Raw genomic sequence first — 27,920 nt, 5'->3', positions numbered from 1 at the left:
ATTTGACTGTAAATAAGAAAGATTGCAGGAAAATAAAATCTAAAAGAACTCAATTTCTTATCAAAGTGACATGTTTTGACAGCGCCTGTATTAAAATGAATGAAAAATGTGGATTCTCCCAAATAGTGCTGCAATGCCACTAGCTGGTTCTTTTTAAGGGCTCTAAAATGTAAATCTTTGAGCCACTGCATCAATAAAACCAGTAAATATGGCAAACACTTTACAATAAGGTTTCATTTGTTAACTACATTAGTTAACATGAAATAGCAATGAAAAAATACCTCTAAAGCATTACTATCTTACACTTTATTTGGTTACACTTTATTTTAAGGTGTCTTTGTTACACTGTAATTATATATTTAAGTACTGAGTAATATTAAGCAACTACATTTTTACTATAGGTTTAGCTGCATGTAATTATGCATAGTTTATAGTTAATAGTACTATATTAACTACAAGTAACATATGTGACAATGACACTAAAATAAGTGTCTGCTTGTTACAGTGTAACTATACACTAAGAACTAAGTAATATCAATTAACGTACTTACTATATAATTAGGGTCAGGGTTTTGTTTAGGTTTAGTTGCATGTAATTATGCATAATTTATAGCCATCACTACATGTAACATGCGTAACAGGGACACTAAAATAAAGTGTACCTATTAATTTTAATGTTAACAAAGATGAATAAATCCTGTAACAAATGTATTGCTCATTGTTAGTTAATGCACTATTTAAAGTTAACTAATCGAACCTTATTGTAAAGTTACCAAAATATGATTGAGAAAAATTAAGAGTTACACTTTATTTTAAAGTGTCTGTTACAGTGTAAATATGCATGTAATTACTAAATAATAATTAACTACATGTACATGTACTATATTATATTTGTTTAGGGTTAGTTGTATGTAATTAAGCATAATTTATGTAGTTATTACTACAGTAACTACATGTAACAAGGACACTGTAAAATAAAGTGTTACCAAATTAAGAATATTCTCGCTTTATTACAGCATTGTTTTTGTGACTAAATCTATGTGAATACCTCAATGCATGTGAATTCCCACAAGAGGATTGAACTTCATTTAAAAAAAGCTTAATAAATATGACACCTGGATCATCAGTGCATAAAATTCAGCAATCAATAGAGATCAAACATGCATACTAAGTATCTGTTTGTGGTTCCTCATAGTGAAATAATGGGTAAAGGACGTCAATCAAATGAAATAACATCCGATATGAACTTGACAGCACTGCTAACTCACAAAATTATCATCTCCTCCCAAAGAAAAAGCCTTGCAGCAATGTCTACACCTCGATCAATGAGTGCATACATAGGAAATCTTGACATAAATGCTCATGAATATACATATATATTACAGGAAGCCATAGCAAGAAGAGAAATAAAAGGTCTCATAGTGTTAAAATTGTCTTGGCTATTCTATTTACATCAGAGAAAATAAATCCATAGATATTTTTAAAAATATAATTTTTCTTCACCCTACAAAAAGTCAGAGGATTGTGCCCTACAGCATCCCTTCATTTCGAGTAAATCAAGATGGCAATGTGCAAAAACAATCTCTTGGTCAAGAATTTGACAGTCAAAGTCACGGCTAGCTTACACATAAGATAACATTGAACCACAACAGAAATACAAGATGATGATAATTGGAACATACGCACAGAATGTACACAGTATCTGTCATAACAGTGTGTGCAAACCTGCTCTCAGCAGAGACCTCCTTTATTTGGCTTATATCATATTTCTCCCAAAAGTTCATTCAATGGATTGATTCAGATAGACTTTTGCAATCTATTCAGCAAAATTATGTTTTATATACATATGTTAATTTTGGCACTAAGTTAATTAGTTTATATAGTTAATGTTTTCAGTGATGTCAGAGAACATTGGTCATGTGATGTAACCCTAACCCTGACCTCTCCCAATTCTGTTCTAGTCCTCATGAAGGTGAACTGCAATTGAATTTGGGATTGAAAAAATGAGTCAATAGAGTCCCTTAGTGGTCAAGACCATGAATTACAACTGAATTCGCCTCAGAAAAATATTTACTGCCAGGCAGATGCAAAATCTTCCACTCATCTTGATGCTAATGACAAGAACTTAAAAGATTTCATTCTGTTATTATTTACTCACTCTCATTCTCTGAAGAATATTTACACCGTTCTTCTGACCTAAAAGCTAAGGAAACACCATAAAAACAGTCTATTTGAGCATATGATGTCATATTAACTTATTGTATGGCATTTTAATGCTTTTTGGGTTACTGTGGAAAAGCGCAGTGTAAAGATTCTTCAAAATTGCTGATTTTTGGTTCCACTGAAAAAAACTAAACAAACAACAACATGCAGATTTTGGAATAGGACGAGGGTGACTAATTGTTATTTTTTTGGGAGAACTATTCACTAAAAGGCTTAAATTTAAGATTTATGTATTTGAATTGCATATAAAATGTCCATCCATTTGGATTACACAGTTAAAAAAAAAATAATAATAAACTTAATGTGATGAATATTTGACAGTCATACATAAATTGAGCAGGTAAGAAATAATATTTCATAAAATCATGGCATAGTTTATTATTAACTGTTTGCGTCAATTTGATTGTATTTAAATATTTTCAAATTGTATTCATCCAAATTGCTTAGAATGAGCATAAATCTGTTCACTGTGAAAATAATTCATGGAACAAGCAATATTGAGTCAATTAAAATGAATGAGATTGAATCTAATTGGACTGACTGATGATAAATATATTAAAAAACATTCAGTTTATTAGAACTATTACAGAAATCCCATTTCATTTAAGCATCATATTAAGTTTATTAGTTAATTTATGTTAAAACCGTTATTTTATATGCAATTCAAATAGGGCTAAATATTTTGAGTGTTCATTTTAAGTACAAAAACAGACAAATGTAATCTCCTGAGGAAGATGGAGGAAATGTACTTGCATGTGTGTTCTCTGTACTTACTAGCAGAAACCCTAACTAGTTTAAACAGCATGAGAACATCTGCATCCAGCGCAGCTCATGAATGCTTCATTTAGAGATCTGAGAGTTGCTTTTGACTATTTGTCCTTCATTTCCAAACATGCACATACACATATAATCGTGTAAACACACATTAAAGCTCATGATGTAAAGTTTGTAATAATCCTCTGTAATAAAGGTTCTCCCATGTGATTATGACTCCCACAAGTACTTTTTGGTCCGGTTGTGTTACATGAACTTCCCTTTGATGCAAAATCCTGAGAGTGGGGAGGCAGGAGCGGACTGATGCCAGATGTTTTAGCACAGTGAACATTTAGCTATCTGCACTGGTGTCCCTCTTCCAGCGGTTTACAGGTAGGTGTCGTGCTCTGCGCTACTAAGACTCTGACTGGAGCTCTGCAGGGGCGCGTCTTTTTGCAGGTGCTGCGACAGGTTGTCGCTCTGTAATGTTGGGTCACTGGGTAACGGGTACGGATTAAGGGGAGGCGAGGTGTTATTAGTGTCTTTTTTCTTCTCTGTTTTGCTCTTCTTGACTTTCTTCCCTTTCTCCGCCTGGCTCTCGGTGGACTGTGGTACTTCGACAATGATTGTGGGGTTTTGTTTGAGGTCTTGGCGACTGGGCGGCTCAGCGGCCATGATGGCTTTGGCGCCGTGCATTCTGGGAGGGGATTTACAGTGCAGCTCTCCGTGAGTCTCCTTCCATCGCCGAAGCTGAGAGAGGTGCTCCTTCTCTATGTCTCGCTCAGACACGGGCAATTCAATGACCTAACAGGGCAGCAAAAGAGAGGGAGATATACATCTTAAAGGGTCAATAACAATAATAAACTTTTATAATGTCGCTGTCGGATGGAAAACTCATATCTTCAAAGAATGCTAATTTTATAGTTTTATATATATATATTTTACATAATTAAACATTGTTTTGTCAAAGTTGATATTGTGGCTATATATTTGGTCAGGCACTTGCATGTGTTATATTATTAACATTTTACCAAAATTAATGGGATAGTTCACCCCAAAATGAAAATTATCCCATAATTTACTCACCCTCAAGCCATCCTAGATGTATATGACTATCTTCTTTCAGATGAACACAATTGGAGATATATTTAAAAATATCCTGGCTCTTCCAAGCTTTATAATGGCCGTGAATGGGGGTTACAATTTATACCTTTATTAACCACCCGGAGCCGTATGGATAATTTTTATGATGGATGGATGCACCCACCATTCACTGCAATTATAAACCTTAGAAGAGCCATGATATTTTTAAATATATCTCTGGTATTCGTCCAGAGAAGATAGTCATATACACCTAGGATGATGGTGAGCAAATGGGATAATGTTCATTTTTGGGTGAACTAATTCTTTAAGCTCAAATGGCACTTTGAGGTTTTTGACCAATGAATTTCTGAGAATTTTGGACATGTGTCATTAGAACGTCTGCATCTGAGGCAGCAAGTGCATCGCATTATGTTATCATCAACTTAAAGCTTATAAAGTTTACTGTAGCTATGTGGGCATTCAGTTTTTTCTTTCATTTGGCCAAATTTCATGTTATAAAAATGAAGTGCTTCGCACAGATACATCTCCGCTCTTAAGATACATAAAACATTAGCCTTTATATACATATAATGTTTCTTGAGTAAAGAAAATTCAGTACTTATTCAAAGAACCACTTCTTTATTTACCCTTGTACTGAAAACAGGTAGAGACGGTCGAAACTGTGTGCGGCACTTCATTCACGATAGAGGCGGGTTGGAGTCATGAGGTTTGACTGACAGTTTGAGGATCCAATGGAATTATAAGGCTAAGTCACAGGCTCTTTTTAATACTTCTCATAGGTTAAATATTTGCAAAACACACAGAAAGATGTAAAGGGTGACCAGTAGTAAGGATTTATGAAAAAAATAAAAATAACGCAATATCAAGATACAAGGTTTCCATCCAACAGCGATGATATATTTTCAGAAACTTTGAGGATTATGACAAGGCAAATCAAATTGTACTCAAAGCAGGCATGTGCCAAAGACACGTTACAACCAGCAGGGGGAGACACAGGTTATATTTGGCTGTTGCTGACTACAGGTTGCAAAGTATATAATGTATACTGCCTATTATAATTAGTATAATCATAATTATCATTCATTCATAATTATGTGAAAAACTATGCAATAATATGCCACTGGTAATATTCAACAGTGTTATTCTACAGTGTTATTCTAGTGAAAAGCATCAGTAAGAACAAAAATGTATAGTTATTTTGCATGCTTAATCCCTATTAAAAAAAAAAAAATTTAATTGGAATTCAAGGATGTGTGTGTGCAATACCTCTTGTACTAGGAAAGTCTCATGCATGTATCGTGGCTCAATAGATCGGAGCAGCTCCATTGTCTCATACTGGCCCTGACACGCCTTCAGTTTCTCTTGAGATCCCAGCATGCACTTCAGCAGCACCAAACCCACACGGAAGATGATCTTCACTCCTGCATCACACACAGACATGCATATCCATTAAATAAAGTAACAGTGTATGTAACTTAGAAACATTTGCTCTACTTGTATATCAGTCTAGGGCTGTCTCAGCATTTCTTTTTAGAACATAACAAAAACCTTTAAAACTCCAGGCAACAGGAAACCAATGTACAATGAATGCGTTTTGGCGTAGCTGTTTGACTGTCAATAAAATGAATGTTAATTAATTGATTAAATGTAATGTTAATACTGCATATGTAAACATATGTAGTCTACTGTTTATTTTAAATAAATGGGTTAATCAGGGTATATGTGACAGCAAGTTAACCTTGCTTTCTGAAATCCCCCCCTGCAGTGAGCATGTTAAAGATTTACACATCTGCTTTGGCATAAAGTTATTGCACTGCAAGTAAATGTCATGAGTAGCAAGGTGCAAATCTAGCAAGCTGGTTTTTTTTTCGTCAGTGGAGGGGTGAGCTGTCAATAATGGACAAAGTGCACACAGTGTTAAAGAGGCCTTTAAAGAGTCTCACCCTCACAGAAGAACATGTCCCACACGCGCAGCACAGAGGCCCAGGGCAGCGTTCTAGAGAAGGCACACATGAACCACTCTGTCATGTAGAGGATAGGGTCAATCTTGTGTTTCTTCAGATGCCGGTGGGCCACCGGGGACACGCGCTTGAGCAGAGCGAACAGGATCTCGCCGTCTAACTGGATGGCCTCCTGTGCAGAGGGAAGAAACACAGAAAGATGACAAAGTGAAGTCTGGAATGTATTGCAGTGGATCCATTTCCCTATTACCACTTTTCATTTTGAAGAGATTTCCAGCATGCAAATTATCTGCGGTGAATGAACAGTTTCGCTGATAAGTTCATACAATCTGACACTCTTGTGAATACAAGTACATGGATGTGTTAAACAAATTTTTTAACAGCAACAATTCACATGCTTAAAACAGAAACGGTAAGAGGAAACCCTGCAGGCAGAAGCGTGTGAGAAAGAGCGATAGAGAGAGAACAAGATCCTGATGTTGGTTTAATCTAATTCACTCCTTATCTGACATGCAGAGCCCTGCCGCCCACTCTCTAACGTTTGCCCTTTGGCTCCTGAAGGTCAGACATAAAAGACCACACATGATGCTGGATTGCACTGGATTCCTGGTAATGGAATAGCCCAGAAAAAAAAATAAAAATAAAAAACCTTAGGCGCAAAAAAGATTTATTCCTTAAATTGCAAGTAAGTTGAAGAAGACTGATCAGGACAGTAGTTTTGTTAATACTAAAGATTGTACTGGTTGTTTGTTACTGTTTGTTTATTGTTACTGATTGTAATGAGAGTGACAGGTAACCCCACACACAATAAAAAAATCCTATTGGTCCACAAACCTGACATTAAACATCAAATATGTTATAATTGGCTGTGACTGTAGCATTTTCAGTTCTATGTCAATCCTGACACCTAAACTCATGATGGTTGACATATCAGTAACTATAGCAACAGTTAGTTTTTGGGATAGTTCATCCAAAAATGAAAATTTGATGTTTATCTGTTTACCCCCAGCGCATCCAACATGTAGGTGACCTTGTTTCTTCAGTAAAACACAAATGATGATTTTTAACTCGAACCGTTGCCATCTGTTAGTCAAATAATGCGAGTGGATAGGGACTTCTGCTATAAGAGTAAATAAACCTTGCTTAGACAAGTCCAAATTAAACCCTGCGGCTCGTGACAACACACTGATGTCCTAAGACACAAAACGATCGGTTTGTGTGAGAAACCGAACAGTATTTATATCATTTTTTAACTTCAATACACCACTATGTCTAAATGCTTTCAGCATTCGCTTAGTGAAGTCTGATCGTGCTCTGACAGCGGCAGTGATGTCTCGTGCATATGCTTCAATGAGAGCGAGACATCACTGCTGCTGTCAGAGCGCAATCAGACCTTACTAACGAGTGATTTTATTTACTCTTATAGTAGAAGTTCCCATCCACTCGCATTATTTGACTGACAGACGGCAACGGTTGGAGTTAAAAATCATAATTTGTGTTCCACTGAACAAACAAAGTCACCTACATCTTGGATGCCCTGGGGGTAAGCAGATAAACATCAAATATTCATTTTTGGGTGAACTATCCATTTAACCTGTTGTGTGTCAGGTACTGTCATCCAGAATAGGACTGTTTGTAAACCATCAAATTGTTTTTAGACAGTGTGCTCTCAGAGCAGGACATATCCAACAATTCAAGACAAGGTAACTTGTTAGATGTATTTGTTAGATGGAGTTTAGTACAACCCCATTTCCAGAAAAGTTAGGACGTTTTGTAAAATGCAATAAAATCAAGAATCTGTGATTTGTTAATTCTGTTTAACCTTTAACTGAAAAAGTACAAAGAAAAGATTTCCAATGTTTTCACTGACCAACTTGAGTGTATTTTGTAAATATACACAAATTCTGACAACACATTCCAAAAACATTGGGACAGAGGCAAAATAATATTGAAATGTCATTATAGAATATCCAAATAAAATGTTTTTTACAACAGTCCACAATAAGCAGGAGAATTAGGAATAGGTAGAGAGTATTGTGATTGGGTATAAAAGGAGCATCCACCAAAGGTTCAGTCTTTGCAAGCAAAGATGTCACTTTGTGCCAAATTTCATGAGAGAATTGTCAAACAATTAATAAAATCACATTTCTCAATTTAAACCTCAAGCCATCCTAGGTGATTATGACCATCTTCTTCCAGACGAACACAATCGGAGATATATTTAAAAATATCCTGGCATCTTTTTAAGCTATATAATGGCAGCGAATGGGGGGCTCGATTTTGAAGTATATTTAAAAAAAAAAGTGCATTCATCCATCTGAAATGAACTAGTTATTATAGTTATTAATGATTTAAAACATTATTAACTATAATAACTAGCTTCCGACAGATGGTCGTATGCATTGATTTGCGACAGAGGAGTAAAACCTGACCCGACGCATGACATAATGACGAACACAGAAGCGCAGGGGATAGAGCAAGTCAAAACACCGGTCACGAATTAGAAGTGTAAAACAAGAAATTTTAAAGAGAAATGTCAGAGGATTTCAATATAAGAGAAGAGGAGCTTGAGTTTGTTGCCCAGCCTATTTGTTTGAATCGCGAGAAGCACCTAAGCTTACGCTAGTCCTACATTCTGTGTGATACATTGCGTCATGGGTTACACTTGTGGTGCAAATCGACTTGCGCAGTTTGTGTATGGTCGTCTGCCGCAAGCTAGTTATTTTAGATTACAAAGTTTTAAATATGTTTTTTTTTTTTTTTTTTTTTTTTACAAAAACCCATTGCTTCAGAAGACCCCCCACACCATGAGCCGTGTGGAGTACGTTAACGATGGATGGATGCACTTTTTTGGCTTCAAAATCAGGCCCCCATTCACTGCCATTATATAGCTTAAAAAGATGCCAAGATATTTTTAAATATATCTCCAATAGTATTCGTCTGAAAGAAAAAAGTCCTAAACAGTACACCTTGGATGGCTTGAGGGTGAGTAAATCATGGGGTAATTTTCATTTTTGGGTGAACTATCCCTTTAAGATTGTATTTAAAGTATTTAGGTCTTTCACCATCTAGCATGCATAATATTGTGAAAAGATTCAGGCAATCCAGAGAAATCTCAGTCCGTGAAGGGCAAGGCAGGAAACTGCTGTTGAATGTGCGTGACCTAATTATGTGTGGGCCCAATTATTCCCTTCTGACAATCCTAGGTAAATTCCTGATTATCTTGATGGTTCTACAGATTATCTTCTGAGATTTTCCTGTGGTGTGAGATGTGTTAAGAGTGACTGAATCTGCTCAGAACAGCACCGATCTCAAAATCGTAAATATCCAACATATATTTACAAATACTTACAATCAGAAATCCTGTTGTGTGGGGGAACCCCAAAGGACAACAAATGACACCCAATCAGAAAGCGAGCTGACGTAAGCATTACATGACTCCATCTAAACCCTTCTTTTTTTCCAAGCAAATTTTCTAAAAAATAAAAACATTCCAGACACTATTATCGCCACTTCTTCTTGGCCATCATCCGCCATGTTTGTTTACTCTAAAGTCACGTTTGACTGCGAAAGATGGGACTCTGGTTGTTGGTCAATGGAATCTGTTAGTGTTTGGTATGCTGTGTTGGTCATATTGCGGCACTCCACACATTATATAGGAACAAAACTGCTAAATTTAGGATTTTCTATCATAATGTTTGTGGTCTCTCAAATTTTGAAAATCTGATACAACTTTAAAAATCTTTTAGTGTGGGCCAACCTTTATTTTTTGGGAGTAAATTCATAGAATGAGGTTGTCGATTGGGATTAAACTCATTGCAGTTTGTACGTGGCTAGAATAGCAGCACTGAAACCTTTGTTCAATTGCATTCACGCTGCTAACAAACAGAAGTCTTAAAATCCCAAGCGAAGTAGCTATTGTTCTGGATAAGTCTTGTTGAGATAGGGTGCTTCAGGTGCAGTTTAACTAGGTGAGCCTGGTTAATAAGTTCTGCTGGGTTAGACAGACTGAAGCGTACAACAGAAGCAACCCTTGAACTCTTATCACTCTGAACAACAGCTCTTTACATCAGCAAATTTCCCTTGGCACAACAGTGTTGCTGAATGTGATTACAAATGCCTCAGACATCCCACAACAACATGAGAGCACCAGCATCTTGTCAGCGATCGATCGAGTGTTGTGTCAGGATGACTGATTGCTCTGTGGATCTGAGGGTTGACAAAATGCAGATAAGTGATGAATGGAGGAGGACTGTGTGTTGTCTGCTCTTACCAGGCCTGCACTGTAGTATCCGGGCAAATACTTCTCACAGATCTGGACCAGAACCCAGAAAGCATCCTACCAGAGCATGACCATAAAAGAATAAGAGACCAGAAGAGGATATGAGCTTAACTTCCTTCTGACCTCATTTAAACCACTGAAACTAACACACACACACATATTTTTAATATATATATATAATATCTCAATGAACACAAAAACAATTTCCAAAATGGTTTTATATAATCCAAAAGTTTAATATAACATCTGTTTAACTTATAACATGAAAGTAAGGTTAATAATATAACTTTTTTTTTACTCAAATTAGGGTGATGCAAAAAATGAGTACACCCCACAACAAAAACTAATTAATCTAGTACTTTGTATGGTCTCCATGATTTTTAATGACAGCACCAAGTCTTCTAGGCATTGAATGAACAAGTTGGTGACATTTTGCAACATCTATCCATTTCCATTCTTCAAGAATGACCTCTATTAGAGACTGGATGCTGGATGGAAAGTGATGCTCAACTAGTGATGTCTCTTCAGAATTCGATTGGGTTCAGATCAGGAGCCACTGAATCACTTTCACCCTGTTCTTCTTCAGAAATCCAACAGTGGCCTTAGATGTGTGTTTAGGATCATTGTCATGTTAGAAAAAAAATGTTACTTTTCAAAGGGGGTGTACTCATTTACGCTGAGCACTGTATATAAATATATGTACATATATGTATATAAATTAGTGCTGTCAAATCGATTAATCACATCTAACATTTAATCGATTTGACAGCATAATTTAATCGCATCACAATTAATCAATTTGACAGCACTTTTTATACAAAAACATTTGTTAACACCTGTAGCCTTTAGATATAATGCATTATAAAAGTATATAAAAGCATAGTATGATCTCAATAATTACAACCACAGTATTTTTGCAGTTATCTTTTCATTGTTACACCATGAGAGCATATAATGCATTAAAGCACATCACAAACAACCAATTGATATAACAAGGAATCTGCAAATATTATAATGCATTTATCTTTGGTCACAATTATGATAATATAAAATGCAATATAATTCAACGTACATTATGAATACCTTTATAATATATTACAAATAAAGGCTTCAGATAAAATGTTACTGATAATTATAGTATTATAACATAAAACAGTACAACAGATTACAATATAAATCAACAAATAATTTATGACATGCATTCAGAGCTACAATGTGGACAGTGAGTGATCAGAGAGGAGCACAATAACAAACCTCAGCAGGCATGTGCATGAGCAGCACTGCAGCTATAGGGGCCTGAGCCTGACAGTAACCCTCCTCCGGTCTGTGCAGTGTGTACGCCTTCAACACCCGGAATAGATCCTGCTGCCTGCACACACAGATGACGGCAATATGTAACACAAGTGATGAGGTGCAAAGGAAGAAGCTTGTAGGTGAAGTGACGTACCCGTGGCCGCCTCGAGCTACGAACATCTCGTGGAATGGAAACTGTCTGTGGAGGTCTTTCTCTATTACGTCCAGCCATTTAGCATCTCCAGGTTGACTGTCCAACTCCTGCCAAGTCAAGTCCACAGTTATTTATATAGCGCTTTATACTATACAGATTGTTTCAAAGCAGCTTCACTTTAATAAAAGAGGAAAATAATGTAGTGTACAGTAGCTCTAGAGAGAATAATACTGTCATTTTTCAGCTGAATGTTGTTTCAATTCAGTTCAATAACTGTCAATAGCTATGTTTCCATCCACCTATTTTTATGCATATTTTGGTATATTGCAGAAAGATGTGCATAAAAAAAATCAGTTTGAGTCGGATCAATTTTTAATCCAATAAGAAACATGCGCATAAACCGATCTTTTTGCACAGCATCTGAAACGCTGTGTTGAAATGCAGAAATGCCTGAGCAAAGTTTGTCATCAAAGTGGTTCGGTAAAATTACCTCCCAGTAACAGTAATTACCTCCCTTTCTGTAGAAGTTAAATACCTCTGAGCAGATCAGAGTTGGTGCTCCTGGTTCTTCTTTTTGTTCCTGCTGATACTACGGATTGCGTCAAGTGAGATCCCACCCGAGCCGGGCTGGTAGGCCTCACTCACTTCAAGCCATGCACAACTTCCTCAACCACAAAAGAGTCAAATTAACAGCGCAAAGTTTGTCGTCATTTTCTTCATTCAACGCAGAAGATACTGATTACAACTTCCACGCCAGTGGACCGAACCATCAAGGATTTGTCCTGAGCCCGCAGATCCGGACAGCTAAGGCATTTGCAAGTATCATTTGAACAATAAACGGCAATTTAGTATTAAGATTTTGAACCCCTTTGTTAACAAAGGTGCTTTATAGTTTTGAAACTGATGGTTCGTCCAGCAACTGCTAATTTACTCTTTCCATTACTTCATTCCCTTTATGATATGGTTTAAATTCATTTTCACTCTCATATGATCCTATATATGTGTGTGTTTGTTAGTTTAGTTATGTGTTTGTGATTTAGTTTAATACAATTTGTATTAAACACATTCTTGCAAGTTGATTCTGATCTGTTTATAAACCAATGTCCCTGATAACAATTCGATCATAGCTACGTGCAAAGAAAGCAATATTTTTCTGTGGCCACTGAAAAATATCCTTCTTGAAAAGTTGATTGACGATCAATACTGAGTGTTCGCTAGCCGAACAGATTTACTGATTGTAATATTAATTCAGCTACATTAAGTTAATTTGATTAACTGATTCAAATATTTATAATTAATTATAACGAGTTATGATTAACGATTTATATTTCTTTTGAGCTAATTTGCTACAGTGCATAAGTTTAATTCACAACTTTGGATGGAAACATAGCTATGGTTGCAAAAATTTCAGTTATAATCAGCTCTACAAAAGGCATTAGTATCATTATTCAGCTAAAGTCAGTTCAAAACTGATTTAATAACAGTTTAGATGTTGTCAAGGTAGTGTGATCATCCAGCTCAATTCAGTTCATATTTTGTTTTCAGTGCCAGTGAAGTTAAATCGATAACACTACTGAATATGAATTGCCTTTTGAATCTCATTAATGACAGCACAAAACTTACAACTGACATAAATAGATTTGAGATAGCATTTAAATGCATAATGCACAAAGATATTATACAAATAATATGTAAAATATTATTATAATGTAAAAATGTAATTTATTACTCTGATGTAAGAGCATCATTACTCCAGTCTTCAGTGTCACATTTTATTTCAGAAATTATTCTAATATACTGATCCAAAGAAACATTTCTGATTACAATCAGTGTTGAAAACAGTTTTGCCACTTCATATTTTTCTGGTAACCGTGACATTTTTTTTCAGGATACTTTGATGAAGAGAAAGTTCAAAAGAATAGTATTTTTATTTAAATATAAATCTTTTGTAACATTATAAATGTCTTTACAGTTACTTTTGCTCAATTTGCATCCTTGCTTAATAAAATTGAAAATAAAATTTGGCTGAAAATATGAAAACTTGGCTGAAATAATGTGTCATAGAAGGTGGCATAAGATGTTTTGGAGCAGAGCCGTGGTGCTACCAAAGGTTCCAGAAGACAAACCTTGGAGATGCTCTCACCTGAAATTTGCTCTGATTCTGCTCTTTCTTCACTTTGCCTCCAGAAAGATAAAGCCACGCACGACCTCTGAGTGATGGAGGGATGCCCTTCTGACAACGCACCTTCACCTTCAGAGAGATGGAGAGAAAGTCAGTGGGATTGTAGACCTACAACCCTTAATGGCCAGTGACATTTGCCATTACACAAATATTAAATTAAACTGAGCACTTGCATTCATAAACCCTATTTACACTTCTGTGTGAGAGTGGCGATCAATACCAGAATCCTCAAGGTGCATTCACACGTTCTCCACATGTTCATTTAGTGCACTTTTATAACTCACTACCGCACCAGAAATAGATGTATGAAAAGAAAGAGCATTTCATTTCTATATTTGCTTAAAAAGACATTATTTGCATGGCAAAATGTGACTGGAATAATTACAGTTATCGCAAATATTTGTGACAGGCCTTCTCGAGCTGAATTACAGTAATTATGCATGAGCTGCTGATGTGGCGTCCAGATGCTGCTAACTTGTGAGATGACTAACTCAGTGTTTTGTCTGGAAGGTTAGTCACTGGAGAAATATTCAGCACCAAGAGAATAATCAATGAGAATTATAAAAGCAAATGGTGAAAAAACATTTAACATTATTGTAGAGACTAGTGGTCATCACAGAGATTTTGTATGGCTGTGGTCATTACTTTATCTGATTCTATTAAACAGTTTATGATTTTGGAAGAACATGGTGTGAGCTGTGTAGTCAAATTCCTAAGATAACATCATGTGGACATAATTGCTGTTGTTGAATGTTTTATGAATGTTTCGGTATTCTCTAAAGAATTTGGAGCTGTTCAAGAACAAAAATAAAACCTGTGGACAAACACAGGCCTGTATGTCAGAGTCCAACCTTCTTGTGTTTTTTGGCCATCCACTTGTCCCAATTGTTGAGCATATCCAGCCATTTGGCTTCTCTCTGCCGGAGCACGTCTGGAGGAATATCATCACTGCATCCAGAGAGAACAAAAAGAGATTAGATCAGATACCTGATATATCTGCCTGTAAGGACACCCACACATACAAATTCACACATGTTAGAAAATATAGGGTTGGGAACAGAGATCCAGTTCTTGCTCAGAACAGACGTTCATGACAATCTGTTCTATTAACGGTAATGGTGCATCTGATCTGTGTTCAGATGCACCATTACCACAAAATACTTTGTGTGATGCACAAAATACTTTGACAGTGTTTTTTGCAATGCTATTCAGCAGCAGAGCATAGCTGTTATTGAATCTACAATGGCAGTTTTAATCAGCCTAACAAATCACTTCCTCACTGAACCGGTCAAAGTGCTTCTTGGCTAATCCTAACCTGACTTCATTACTTTCTTCATGTCCAACTCAACAGGAAACCAGAAACCTGTTTCTGTGTTATGTGTAGTTAAATATAGATGTATTAAACAACTGAAAGCAGATTTAAAGAATTTCTTTTTTTTTTTTTTTTGCTTCTCATCCCAATATCCCATTTAAAGGGTTAGTTCACCCAAAACTAAAATTTCTATCATGAAGTACTTGCCCTCATGTCATCCTAAACCTGTAAGAACTTCGTTCATCTTTGGAACACAAATTAAGATATTAGGATGAAGATTAGCCGGCATTCTGACATAAGCACAGAAGCCTGCACTGCATTCACTATGTCAACTGTGTATGACAACAGTTCAAATTGTCAATTAAAGTTGTTATTTTTGTTTTGTTTTTGCGCACAAAAAGTATTCTCGTTAGGCATGTGATGGTATCAAATTTTTATGTTGCGATTAATTGATGAAGCTTTTATCACGGTATACGGTATTAAAATAAGTTGCAAAACCATTTTTGTCATAATTTAACAGGTTTAAGAACTCTTTTTGTAATAAAACAAAACAACTCTGACTGAAATTTTCAAACAGATTAAAATGCAAAAGAATTAGGCTATAAAGAACAACAGATAACACTTTACTCTATTTAATGCATTAACTAAGATTGAGCAATAGCTACATTTGTTACAGAAAGTGTTATTTTTTGTTAATGTTAGTTTAGAAACACAACTGATCATTGTTAGTTTTATCTCAGGTCCATTAAAAAAGTTATTTTGATTTTAGTAATGTTATTAAATAGTAACTAAGAAATTAACATTAATTAATAATAATTAATACTTTATAAGTATTTTTATTGTCAGTTTAGTGATAATGAATTAACATGTTAACTAATGAAGCTGTATGTTTTCAAAGTTTTACTGAACAATAACAAATAATCAGAACATTTCTAATCATTAGGGCATGTTGTAGCAAAGACTATAGAATAACACAAGAGTGTCACTCGTTTTGTTTTGAATGGGAGAAAGTGTAACGCGCAATATGGTGGAATAAGTCCCGCCTTCTAAAGCCAAGAGCCAATCGCCGACTGGTAAAGTAATCGCGTCACTTCAGCGGCCGTTAGAGTCAGACGCGCGCCTCCGAAGAGACGCGCATTTAGGTCTGCGCATGCGCATTAGCTTGATCCAGCCTGGTTTTTTTGTCATAATTCGAGCGTTTAGAAACTAAATTTATGAGTCGGTTGTTGTTAGATTTCATTGGTGATCTCAAATATCAAATTTAATCGTAAGGTTGACGAACAGTTTTGGAGAATCTGATGTTTCCCCATTCAAAGAGATAGGAGCTGCATGATGCCCAGGATGCCCGAGAGGCGTTTCAAAGATGGCCGCCGAGTGAAATGACTTGTCTTAAAGGGACTTTGGTTGTAGTCCAGATTAAAATATAAAAATGTTTAGGTTTGAAAATAAATATCCTTTTAAGTCTTTTTTTAAGTATTCAGTATTTGGTGCTGTGATGAACAACACTGAGATTACAAAAAAAATGAATGGCTGTTTGAAGCATTTTAAAAACTTCACTAGCGCAGTTACTTAGTTTGCACGGTTTCTGTGGTAACCGCTGCACGCTGCTGTTCCATCAGCGCCCTCTGCTGTCAGAGAGTGAACGTGCACTTTCATTCAGCTCGTCTCCTTCACTGGTTCCGCCATGTGTTTCTCGTGCACGTTGGGATTGTTTACATCTGAGCGCGTGTCCTTTTGACGCAGAATACAGCGGTGTTGTGCATTTTATACGGTTGATGGGTAAAGTATTCTTAATTGCCTTATTAAAAAATTAATAATTGGTAATAAATTATGATTTACGGTATTCTGAAGTGCCAACGATTACACTATTGTGCATATTCATTATCGCGATTTATCGCATTACCGAATATCGGCACAAGTCTAAAGGGGGTCGCACACCGGACGCGTAGCTCGGCGCCGCGCAGCGTCGCGCCACGTCTTTAAAATTCGAACGCATTGTTTTCTATGAGAGTACGCACACCGGCTTCGCGTCCGGTGTGCGACCCCCTTAATTCTCGTTGCTTCATTACATTAAGGTTGAACCACTGTAGTCACACTGAGAATTTTAACAATGTCTTCACAATATATATCTACCTATGTGTGGTTCAGAAACCCTCAGATTTCATCAAAAATATCTTAATTTGGGTTTTGGGACGACATGAGGATGAGTAATTAATGATAGAAATTTCATTTTTGGGTGAAATAACCCTTTAAAAGCTCATCCTTACATATTCATAAACTCATCCCTAGTTATTTACAAACTCACCCCTATTCATTTACAAATTCATAAATATTAATTTACAAATTCATCACTTAATACAAACTGACTTCCATATATTTACAAACCCATCTTTATTTATTTTAAAACTCATCCCTGTTTAGAAATTCATCCCTACATATTTACAAACACAACCCTATTGCAAGCTCACCCCTTTGTTTAGAAATGAATCCCTATGTATTTACAAAAGTATCCCTCATCCTTTAGAAATTCATCCCTGTATATTAGCATACATATTACAAACTCATCCCTGTTTAGAAATGAATCCCTATATATTTACAAAATCATCCATCTTACAAACTCATCCCTGTTTAGAAATTCATCCCTATGTGATTACAAAAGCTTCCATAATACAAACTCATCCGTTTAGAAATATATATATATATTATATATATATATATATATATATATATATATATATATATATATATACATATATACAAATGCATCCCTATTACAAACTCATCCCTGTTTAGAAATTTGTCCCTATACATTTACAAATGCATTCATATATGTGTGTATATATATATATATATATAAACTCATCCCTGTATGTTTAGAAACTCATTGTTAAATTATTTACAAACTCATCACTACATTTAGAAAATGTATCCCTATATACAGCATTTACAAAATCATTGATATTTATTTACAAACCCATCCCTATATATTTAGAAGCTTGTTAACACTGGACATGATACGTCCACTCCAATGGCAAAGTACAGTTTGAAAAGCATAACATGGGTGTCAAATTAGCTCAACTGAATCAGAGTACTGTAGGCGTCATATGTTCACAGCAAGTTCTTCTGGGAGAAATTCAAAACACAAGCTACTTTCCACTGCTGAAGAAAAATAACCTGTTTTTAACTACTACAGTCATGTTTAGCAACTTAGTTACAATGTCTTCAAATATATTACTTGGTTGCACAACCTCTGTGTGATGTTAAAGTGGGATGACTGTTTATAAGAATGTTCTGGACATTCAGAACGGGGAAGATCACTGGGGAAAGGCCTGTTTCTGGGAATCTTTCTGAACTTGTATTCTGTCTGATTGGAAGAACATGTCTGACCCTAGTGTCCTGACCTAAAAGCCTTTTAATTACATTCAGCTGACAGACACACCCTTAATATGAGATGAGTGGCTGTATATAAGATAAAACACAGGAAAATATTACTTTATTCACAGTAATTATCAATAATAAAAAGGTAACTTTTCTTCAGAAAATGTGAGTGCTTGTCTGTGCAAAACCTGCCACTGGAATTAGGGTTAGGGGTAAAAGCATTAGTAACAGCAGTTATAATGGCTTTGGTCCTGCTTCTGTGTGCTATAACTGCAGTGCTCGAAGCTCTGATCAGTAGGAGGTTGGCTGACTCATGTCAGAGGAGATCCAACATATTAAGCACTGAAGAAATATTTTGAGAGTGCTTTTATTTATCATTCAATCCAAACTTGTTTTTCGAAACTTTCAAAATGTTGGATGTGGCACATATTTTTAAATGATTTTTCTTTTCTTTATTTCGGATCATCTTATTTTTTACTGATGATGGATGAAAAGAATGTTGTGGACATCTGTCCCTGAGAAACCAATTCATCCAATAATCCCTTGGCAAAAGGTTAGTGACAGGACAGGCTGTGTAAACCCTGATGGCACACGCACATGCACGGTCTTGAAATGAAAAGCAAATATACTGGCACACACAGTGTGTGTACACGGATTACGCAGTCTTGATTGGATTATCGTCAGCGATCAGATTACAGATGACTGCGGTTGTTTAGATCTATGGAACAGAAACAGGGCCCGCCGTTTGCCCGTTTACTATTCCCGTGTACGCAGCTCCAGCTAATTGTGTTACACTGAAAACACAAAGACAGAGTTGAATGTAGGCTGGAGGATGGGCTGACGAAGTACGAGAGGAGCGGTCTTCTGGAAAGGGTAGGGCATGTGCCCTTTCACCCAACAATTATAAGATTTCAGCGGCTGAAAATTTTCGTTTTTTGTCAGAGAGAGAAAAACCACCTAAAATATATGCCGCCTCCCCCCTCAGTGTTCAGCACTCAGGTTTCAGTCTCGTTCTAGCTGTTATCTTTGCACGGTGTGCCGCTCCGCTAAATATTCTGCTCTGTGCATGTGCCGAATTCAGTTGCTCATGGCCCATGCGAACGCTCTACTCATGTACTGCTTATGCTCATCAGAAAAGCAAAGTTCGCTCAAATAACATGCCGACATGAAATTTCTATGTAGTAGTATACTTGTTTCTGTTTGCAATAGACGTGGTATAGACACGCTGATTGATGCTGGTAAAAATCACGCTATTCTCTCGTTCACTGATCCGCTCCCCGATACGCTCTGCTCACATGCTATATTTGGTTAATTATATCAATATATACTGATATTTAATATTAATATATTTTCTGTCCATTTTAAGTGTTACATTCAATTTTATTGGCTTGTATTTTTTAAATTCAGTATTATTAAAATGATTGAATTTCATTAAAAAGTGTAATATTAATACAATTATACAAAAAAAACAGCCCAGAAATTTAATTGCGGTGCATCCCTCCTAATATAAGTACTCTAAAAGTGTTTCCTTTTATCCTATAGACACATTCTTCAGGCCAAAACAGACAGCTTGCAGTTAGTAGAAGAGGAAAACAGGAAGCACATGACTGCAGCGGGAAAAATCCCTTAGTTTCCTTCCTGGTACTCACTATACCACATATGGATAAAACAACAGGCAGACAGACAGACAAACAAACTCTGACGGACTAAGTAAGAAGTGATGGCATCAATGGTAATATCTGTAGGGCTGCCACGATCAAAGATTTTTCTAGTTGACAAGTAGTCCTTTATTTAAAGGGTCATGAAACCAAATTTTCTGAGACTTCAACAGAGTTATGTGTGTTGAACATCATAGAAGTCAATGTTACCATCCATTAGTTTTGAACGTAAGAGAAAACTAGCTAATTTTAAATATTTTTGCTCTATTCTCAACTTCCAGGTTTAAATTTGTCTTTGTGTCAATGTCACAGAACGTGACGTTTTCTCATACTATAGCACGGTGATGATTCAGCGGGGTCTCATAATTATCCTATGAGAAGATGCATTGCTTAGTTCATAACAGCAAGCGCTTAATTATTCATGACATCACGCATTGAATTTCTCTGACAGGCGCTTCAAACTGATCGCATAAAATAGGCTAGAGATTATTGGATCAAAAACGAGTGTTTGGTTTTGCTTTCTGAGTTTCTGTGGCACCCAAGTTCTCTATAATATCTGTGTCTTAGACACGAAAGCGATCCACACTGAGTGTAACCAATCTTTACGGCTTTTTAACCAATCAAACGGCTTATAAAAACGCCACAAAGTAAGTCTCAAAGGTTAAATATGTAACAGCGGTTTCATAGATGTATTCAATGCAGAGAACAAAATGCGAATAGCTGTGCATTTATTTGTGCATTAAATTATAGCAAATACCATGTGTGCCTATATTGTGCCTATATCGGAAAATGGTTTGAGTTTCAGAGCTGAAAAAGAATATAATGTAACATTGTTGACAATAGCCATGTTTCCATCCACCGAATTTCTGACAATTTTGTGATATAAAAAAAAAGAAAAGAAAACCTTGAAGAAAACACCAAGATGAGCATTAAAAATTTTTTTATCCAATAAGAGGATAATCCATAACTACGATGGAAACACATTTACCAAATAAATCCCTTGATGCTCAACAAAAAACTCACTTGACTTTGCCTCAGCAGAGGATGTGATTGGATAACTGAACTAACCAAAGGACCAATTTCATTACAGCATCTCAAATGATGTTTTAGTTATTCTGAAATGCCTGAGCCAAAATCTGTCATCAAAACAATGTTTTGGTATAATGACCTACCAGAACTGTCTCGCATGATTGCGTTCACAAACATTGGGCATTCGAACACAAGAAAACATGACAGCGTTTATTTCATCTGTGCAATTTGAGATACAAGTCATTTATGATGTAGGATAAAAGAGCAACAGTTTCTTCCCCGATTGCATCAACTTCTATTTTTATTACAGATATTTTGCGGCAATTTTCCAGGAAGTGACGAGATTGTTCTTTTGAACACTGCTGTATCTGCAAATGTTTTATGCGATATTCCAACTTTGCAAAGTTAAATTCGCACCTTCGGATGCTTTGCTATTGTTCTACATTACAGAGAAATACTAAATCATAATAATGAGTCTCAAGTGAACACATAAAGCTTGCTGCAGTTCACTGGCAAAAATAATGACCATGAATGTGTCGGGGGGAAAAAAAACAGAAAGGAGACGGTTTGAACATTTTAATAATTTAATAATAAACTGGTGTTTTCTGAGTCAGTGTCAGCTGCAAAGATGAAGCTGACGACAATGACTCATCTCCATAGTGTATGCGCCTACCATATAGAGAGAAATGGGTGTTAACTTAAACATACCATACAGCAAGCGCTAATAGCTTCCACACTCTGCACGAACACTTGGATATGCGCCTCAAAATAGCACACATTTATCTAGGTTAACGTTACAGTGAGCGGCCATGTAAAGTGGCTTATGTCAGGCTACTACTTACATGTTTCAAGTGATAAGTCATGTTTGAGGTTGATGAAGGATAGGCAAACATTTGGATTTCCTGCCCAACATAATTACCACATGAACCAGCTGTGTTATCAATCTGTCCGTCTCGAACTGCGTGACTTTGATACTTCCTTTGGATTTTTTTTTCCAGGTGTCAGAAATGTCCTACTTCCCACTTCTGAAGTTGTGATTACGAGCTTGTCGCATTCAAATGCTTTGTTGTTAGAAAGATTAGGAATCGTGGAGGGCACCAGGTTTATTTTTGCCTATTTATTGTGAAAATCTTATTAAAGCCAAAATATGTATTCCTTGACAACCATATAAACATTCATGCGGTATCTAGATTATCAGCTTGCTGACTGTCTTTTGGTCAAATACAAGCTATTTTAACTGTTTATAAAACATACAATATGCTTCACATGGTTATTCATTTATGTAAATTTGTACTACTTTAACGACAAGACAAGGTGATGTAGCTGTTGTGGGAAAGCAGTCACAGCAGAAACTGTTCTCCCCTCCGCCATGTTTAAACTTAATGGCACAACAAACTTGGGAACTTGGGAATCAAAATTATCCCGAGCTTCCCAGTGGTATACAACTTGAGAGGGTGTTCATGTTTCATTTTTAACCAGGAAACTTGTATTTACGATAATTCCTACAGCATGTGAAGGCAGGATTAGCCTCTTCTCATCAACTATTGTTTGGTCAACTATTAGAGGGCAGCCCTAATTATATGGATAGTTCAGACTAAATTCTGATTGGATGACTCTCGTTCAAGGCGAGGAACCATCCAAAAAACCTATTTTTGGCCATATGTTCCAGTCAGATTGAATGAAAAGTTATTTGTAAAAAATCCCAAAATCAGAGAACATCAGAAGATACAAGATACAGATGAAGCTCTATTGTGGCCTGCCAAACGTGAACAGGTTCACTAAAATGCTCCCCAGAGGCTTGGCGCTCAGTTTCATCTCCATGGCAGTAGTAAACAAATGGAGGGAAACAAAAAACGAGAGGTGAAATGTCATAAATGAGTCAATGACTCTGTCCTCTCCATAGAGAAGTGTAATTGTCATTGTCAATTGTGCAGACAAACTGTCCTAGTAGCATAAGCACAGTACTCTTTCTCTAACAGTCTTTAATGTCATTAAGCATGAAAGATTTTTCTGTCATGATGGACCACAGCAAACACAGAATCCTCAAAGACCTCTTTGATATGATATTCGATGGGAAAGAAAGAGCGATGTGTGTAAGAGAGCAGGAAGAATGGGGAAAAAAAATTGCTATTTTCCAATAAAAATGCACATAAGGGGAAAGTAGAATTTTCCTAAAGCCAAAGCCAAATCTAATGCAATACATTTCAAAGAAAGAGAATCTCTGAGGAATGGATTTTAATATGGTAAGGAAAAAAAGAGAGAGCATTTATATGTAAATGAAAGAAATCTTAATGATTGAAATTTAAAAAAAATGTCTCTTCTCACCAAGGCTGCGTTTATTTGATCAAAAATTCAGTAAATAATTAGCCTGGGTGCCAGTCCGAACCCCGCCCACACATTATTTGGACGGGAAGTTCGGTCTGGACTCGATCCATTATGGAGTAATTATGCTCGGCTCCCAGAAGGCCGAGCCAATCAAATTGCTAGGGCGGGCTTTAATCGATGATGGACAGGCTATCTGCGGTTACGTAACCACCCACGTCATCAAAGAGCGCTTGGGTTGAATTGGTTTTCACCAACGATGACTGCTGGAGAAGTAAGATGTTTAGATTCCGCTATCACGTCTGTAATAAAAGAAATCGACAGCGCATTCATTTTAAAAGACGAACAAAGAACCGCAATCAAGACATTTGTCGATGGGAAAGATGTGTTTGCAGTCCTTCCAACGGGAGTCGGCAAAAGTTTAAGTACAAGTTCAACATACGTCACTTACTGCGTTGCTCTGATTGGTTGTAGGTCTATCCAATTGAGTGCAGAGTTTTTTTTTTTTTTACTGGTTCGGTTAAGACACGCCCCATAATTCAAGTGCAATGGAGCAGTATCAGACTCACATTCTGCCTAGAAAATGAGTATGACGAAGTCAGGCTAGTAAATAATAGTAATAATGTGAAATTTTATTACAATTTAAAATAACTCTTCTATTGTAATATATTTTAAAATGTCATTTATTCCTGTGATGCAAAGCTGAATTTTCAGCATCATTACTCCAGTCTTCAGTGTCACATGATCCTTCAGAAATCATACTAATATGATGATTTGATGCTCATGAAACATTTCTTATTATTATCAATATTGAAAACAGTTGTGCTGATTCCTTATTTTTGTGGAAACCACATTACATTTTTTCCCAAGATTGTTTGATTATTGATTAATAGAAGGCTCAAAAGAACAGCATTTATTTAAAATAGAATCTTTTATATATAAAAAGATAAATATTTTATTATATATATATATATATATTTTACACACAAACTCAGCAAAAAAAGGAAACATCCCTTTTTCAGGATACTGTATTTTAGATAATTTTGTAAAATACAAATAATAAGCTTAACAGATCTTTATTGGAAAGTGTTTAAACAATGTTTTTCATGCTCAATCAATGAACCATAAACATTTTGCACATGCACCTGTGGAACAGTCCTCATGACACTAACAGTTTACAAGCAGATGACAATTAAATTCACAGTTCCAATAACTTAGGACACTAAAGAGACCTTTCTACAGAATCTGAAACTCTACAAAACACCAGGAGAAAGATGGTCACCTGTGTGAACATGCCATAGAGATCTGGACTGTAGAAGTGAACAGAGCAATAAACTGCAATGTCCATAATGTACGACGTCTAAGACAGTGCTACAGGGAGACAGAAGGACAGCTGATTGACCTTGCAGTGCCAAACCACAGTGCCTTGGTGGAAGAATGGAGTAACATCTCACAGCAAGAACTGGCAAAATTTACTGACCACACATTTTTTTAACAGTAGTGTAGAAAAACAAGGGGTCAGGAACTGGCTAGTTAGTGTTACCTTTCTAACTTCAGCTGGTACTACAGTAGAGCTACACAATATATCGTTTTAGCATCGAACACCACACTATTGCCTGTAGAATGACCTGAATGAGTCACTGGGCAGTTTCATTTCAAAACTGAAAACACTTGCAGGGAGGTTCTGCCAAAACAAATCAATGAGCAATTCTGAGTGCTAAAGGGAGTTCACAGCAAGAGGGGAACGTCTTACATGAAAGCCTAAATGGGAGACTGGAAAAGAAACATTCTGTTATAAAGGGAATAAGGGAGATTCTTCATGTGAACTGTAGAGGACAGATGTGCCTTTCTGTGTTTAATTCAACAGCGGGTTAATTTGATCAGTGCATGTTTCCTTGGCCAAACAGAACTACATTGTCCCGAGCCATTAGAGACACTCATGTACATCAATGAAAAACAGACAAGCGTTTGTGTAATAGCGGCATAATAAAAGGATGCAGGCAATTTACTGGATCATTTGAAAAATTTGGCATGAACTTTAGTTTGTACAATATATCCAGTATTGAGACTAATACACTATAGTTCAAAAGTATGGGGTAAAACTATATATTTTGAAAGATATTAATAATTGTATTGCACAAGGATGCATTAAATTGACCAAAAGTGACATAGCCATTATTAATGTCACAAATGTTTATTTCAAATAAATGCTGTTGTTTTGAATTTTCTTTAAATAAAAAAAAATCCTGAAAAAAAAACTTAAATTCCACAAAAATATATTAATCAGCACAACTGTTTTCAACATTAATAATAACAAGAAATGTTTCTTGAGCAGCAAATCATCCTATTGAAATGAAGGATCATGTGACACTGAAGACTGAAGTAATGATGCTGAAAATTCTGCTTTGATCACAGGAATAAATTACATTTTAAAATATATTCAAGAAAACAAAATCAAACTTTTGAATATTATACCAATATTTACACTCTTCTACTTCTTTGGGCTTCCAAATAAATAGTAAATTTACAAATAAATCTATGAAAATGAAAAGCGAATAATAACACACAGACACAGCTTATGATATTATGTAACAATATCCGTTCAGTCTTACATGGATGGAGGAACGCGAGCTGACCAAGCACTTCTCAAAACTAGTCGGCTTAGAAGATTTCAGCGAGAAAACAACTGGGGACTTTAGTGTTGTTAAAGACCTGTCAACTCATCTGTGCTAACATGGACGAGGAAGAAGACTTTCAGCACAGACACTGTCCTCACAGACAATTCACTTAATCCATGTGTGAAAATGTGGCACAAACTCCAACAAACCAAAACATAAACATAAGTATGCTTCATAGTAACTTTCATGAGTGAGTCATTAGCAACCATTACATAATGCTTAATCAATAGTTCAAGGAAATTTGAATATATATGAAAAATGTGAAAGTTTCAAATTTACATGACAGTTATAACATGTGCATGTTAGGTATTATATGAAGCAAGAATATTTGTTATTATAAACTGTCATAGCTGTTCTATATCACTCGTTTCTATGGCATTAACTGATAGTTGGTTAAAGTCTTTCTTTTACCTCCATAAATGTGACTGCAACTTACTTTTCTCCTGCGCTCTGTTGAGCTCCTCCTATGAATCCATATCTGTCGGTCTGGATATCGGTGTTGGCGAAGCCGTTGAGCTCAGTGTTTGAGCCCAGAGAAGAGCTCTCGTGCTCGGCCAGATTCTCCACCGTGCCCCGCTGACTCTTGTTGTCCTTCCACTGCACTCCGTTACCCGACTGAAGCTTAGCCATGATGAATATGCGCTCCAAACGCGACAAATGAACTTGCTTTTGGCTCAGGCAAGAATAAAATGTCTTTTGACATACAAATAGTGGATTTCCTCCTGTCAACCGCCTCAAACTATCAACACACTGAGATTTGAGCCTCACAGCCTCCAGTCACACACTAACGATACGGCATATCTGATGGTAGAGACATTAAAGTAAAGTAAAACTGAGGTTTATCTGACCCTGACAGGCCATTGTGGATATGCACAAGCTATATCTGTAAGCGAGTTTCACAGAAGACACATACATAAAGACATATTATAAATGAATAACGTTACATTAAATTAGCTTAGCAAAGTAATAATATCTCTCTGTCTGAGGAATGTCTAGCGCTAGTTTATTATGGCTGAGACAAACTGGAACTCGACTGAATATAAGTTAATGTTTGTATTTTGTCAGACTCTTAAACAAACCACAAATGTAATAGTTATAAGCTAACAAGCTAACCTGACGTAAACAAACACACGCCTTGACAACTCTCCGTATAAACGAATAAAACTCAGACTCACTGTGTTGTAAAGTCAGCGTTTGTATAATGTTTCTGACGCAATCGTTTTAATCTTATTTCATATAATCTGTGTTTATGAGCGTTTGTATGTGACTGACTGAATGGCTTGGCATGAGCTAAAATCGCAGCCGCGAGCTTTAAGGAGGCGTGGCTGATTATGCGCAGTACAGCGCGCGGACAATGCAGTATTATTTACATCACCTTATAATTGCAAGTGCAACCATAATTAACTAACTCTATTGATTTGACTAATATACACAGGTTTTAACATGTAGATATTTATACGTGGTGTTTGGTACATAAGAAACAGCCATTTATTGTAATTTATATACTCTATTTATATTTTTATGGGTATATATAACATTTTTATTAGATTATTAACAATAATAATAGTTGTTGTAATAAAAAATAATAATA

General features: G+C 36.1%; 1 protein-coding gene across 1 annotated transcript; it reads right to left on the bottom strand.

Moving 5' to 3' along the window:
- Window positions 1–27,644, bottom strand: tbc1d10ab (TBC1 domain family, member 10Ab). The gene is made up of 9 exons (XM_067395653.1): window positions 26,766–27,644; window positions 14,804–14,900; window positions 13,914–14,021; window positions 11,771–11,877; window positions 11,578–11,692; window positions 10,315–10,380; window positions 6,024–6,213; window positions 5,347–5,501; window positions 1–3,780 (listed from the first exon to the last, which is right to left on the bottom strand). The coding sequence occupies exons 1-9, from the start codon at window positions 26,957–26,959 to the stop codon at window positions 3,364–3,366; spliced, it is 1,449 nt and encodes a 482-aa protein (XP_067251754.1). The 5' UTR covers window positions 26,960–27,644; the 3' UTR covers window positions 1–3,363.
- Between the last annotated feature and the right edge of the window lie 276 nt (window positions 27,645–27,920).

The sequence above is a fragment of the Chanodichthys erythropterus genome, chromosome 10 (genome assembly GCF_024489055.1).
Source record: "Chanodichthys erythropterus isolate Z2021 chromosome 10, ASM2448905v1, whole genome shotgun sequence".
Taxonomy (NCBI): domain Eukaryota; kingdom Metazoa; phylum Chordata; class Actinopteri; order Cypriniformes; family Xenocyprididae; genus Chanodichthys; species Chanodichthys erythropterus.
The sequence above is the reverse complement of the archived record's forward strand: the minus strand, read 5'-3'. Positions and strand labels throughout refer to the sequence as shown.

Coding starts and splice junctions, on each gene's coding strand:
- tbc1d10ab (XM_067395653.1), bottom strand. CDS start 26,959: ATGGCTAAGCTTCAGTCGGGTAACGGAGTGCAGTGGAAGGACAACAAG. Junction 14,022..14,803: donor TGGCCAAAAAACACAAGAAG/GTTGGACTCTGA, acceptor ATCTCTCTGAAG/GTGAAGGTGCGTTGTCAGAA. Junction 11,693..11,770: donor GTAGCTCGAGGCGGCCACGG/GTACGTCACTTC, acceptor CTGTGTGTGCAG/GCAGCAGGATCTATTCCGGG.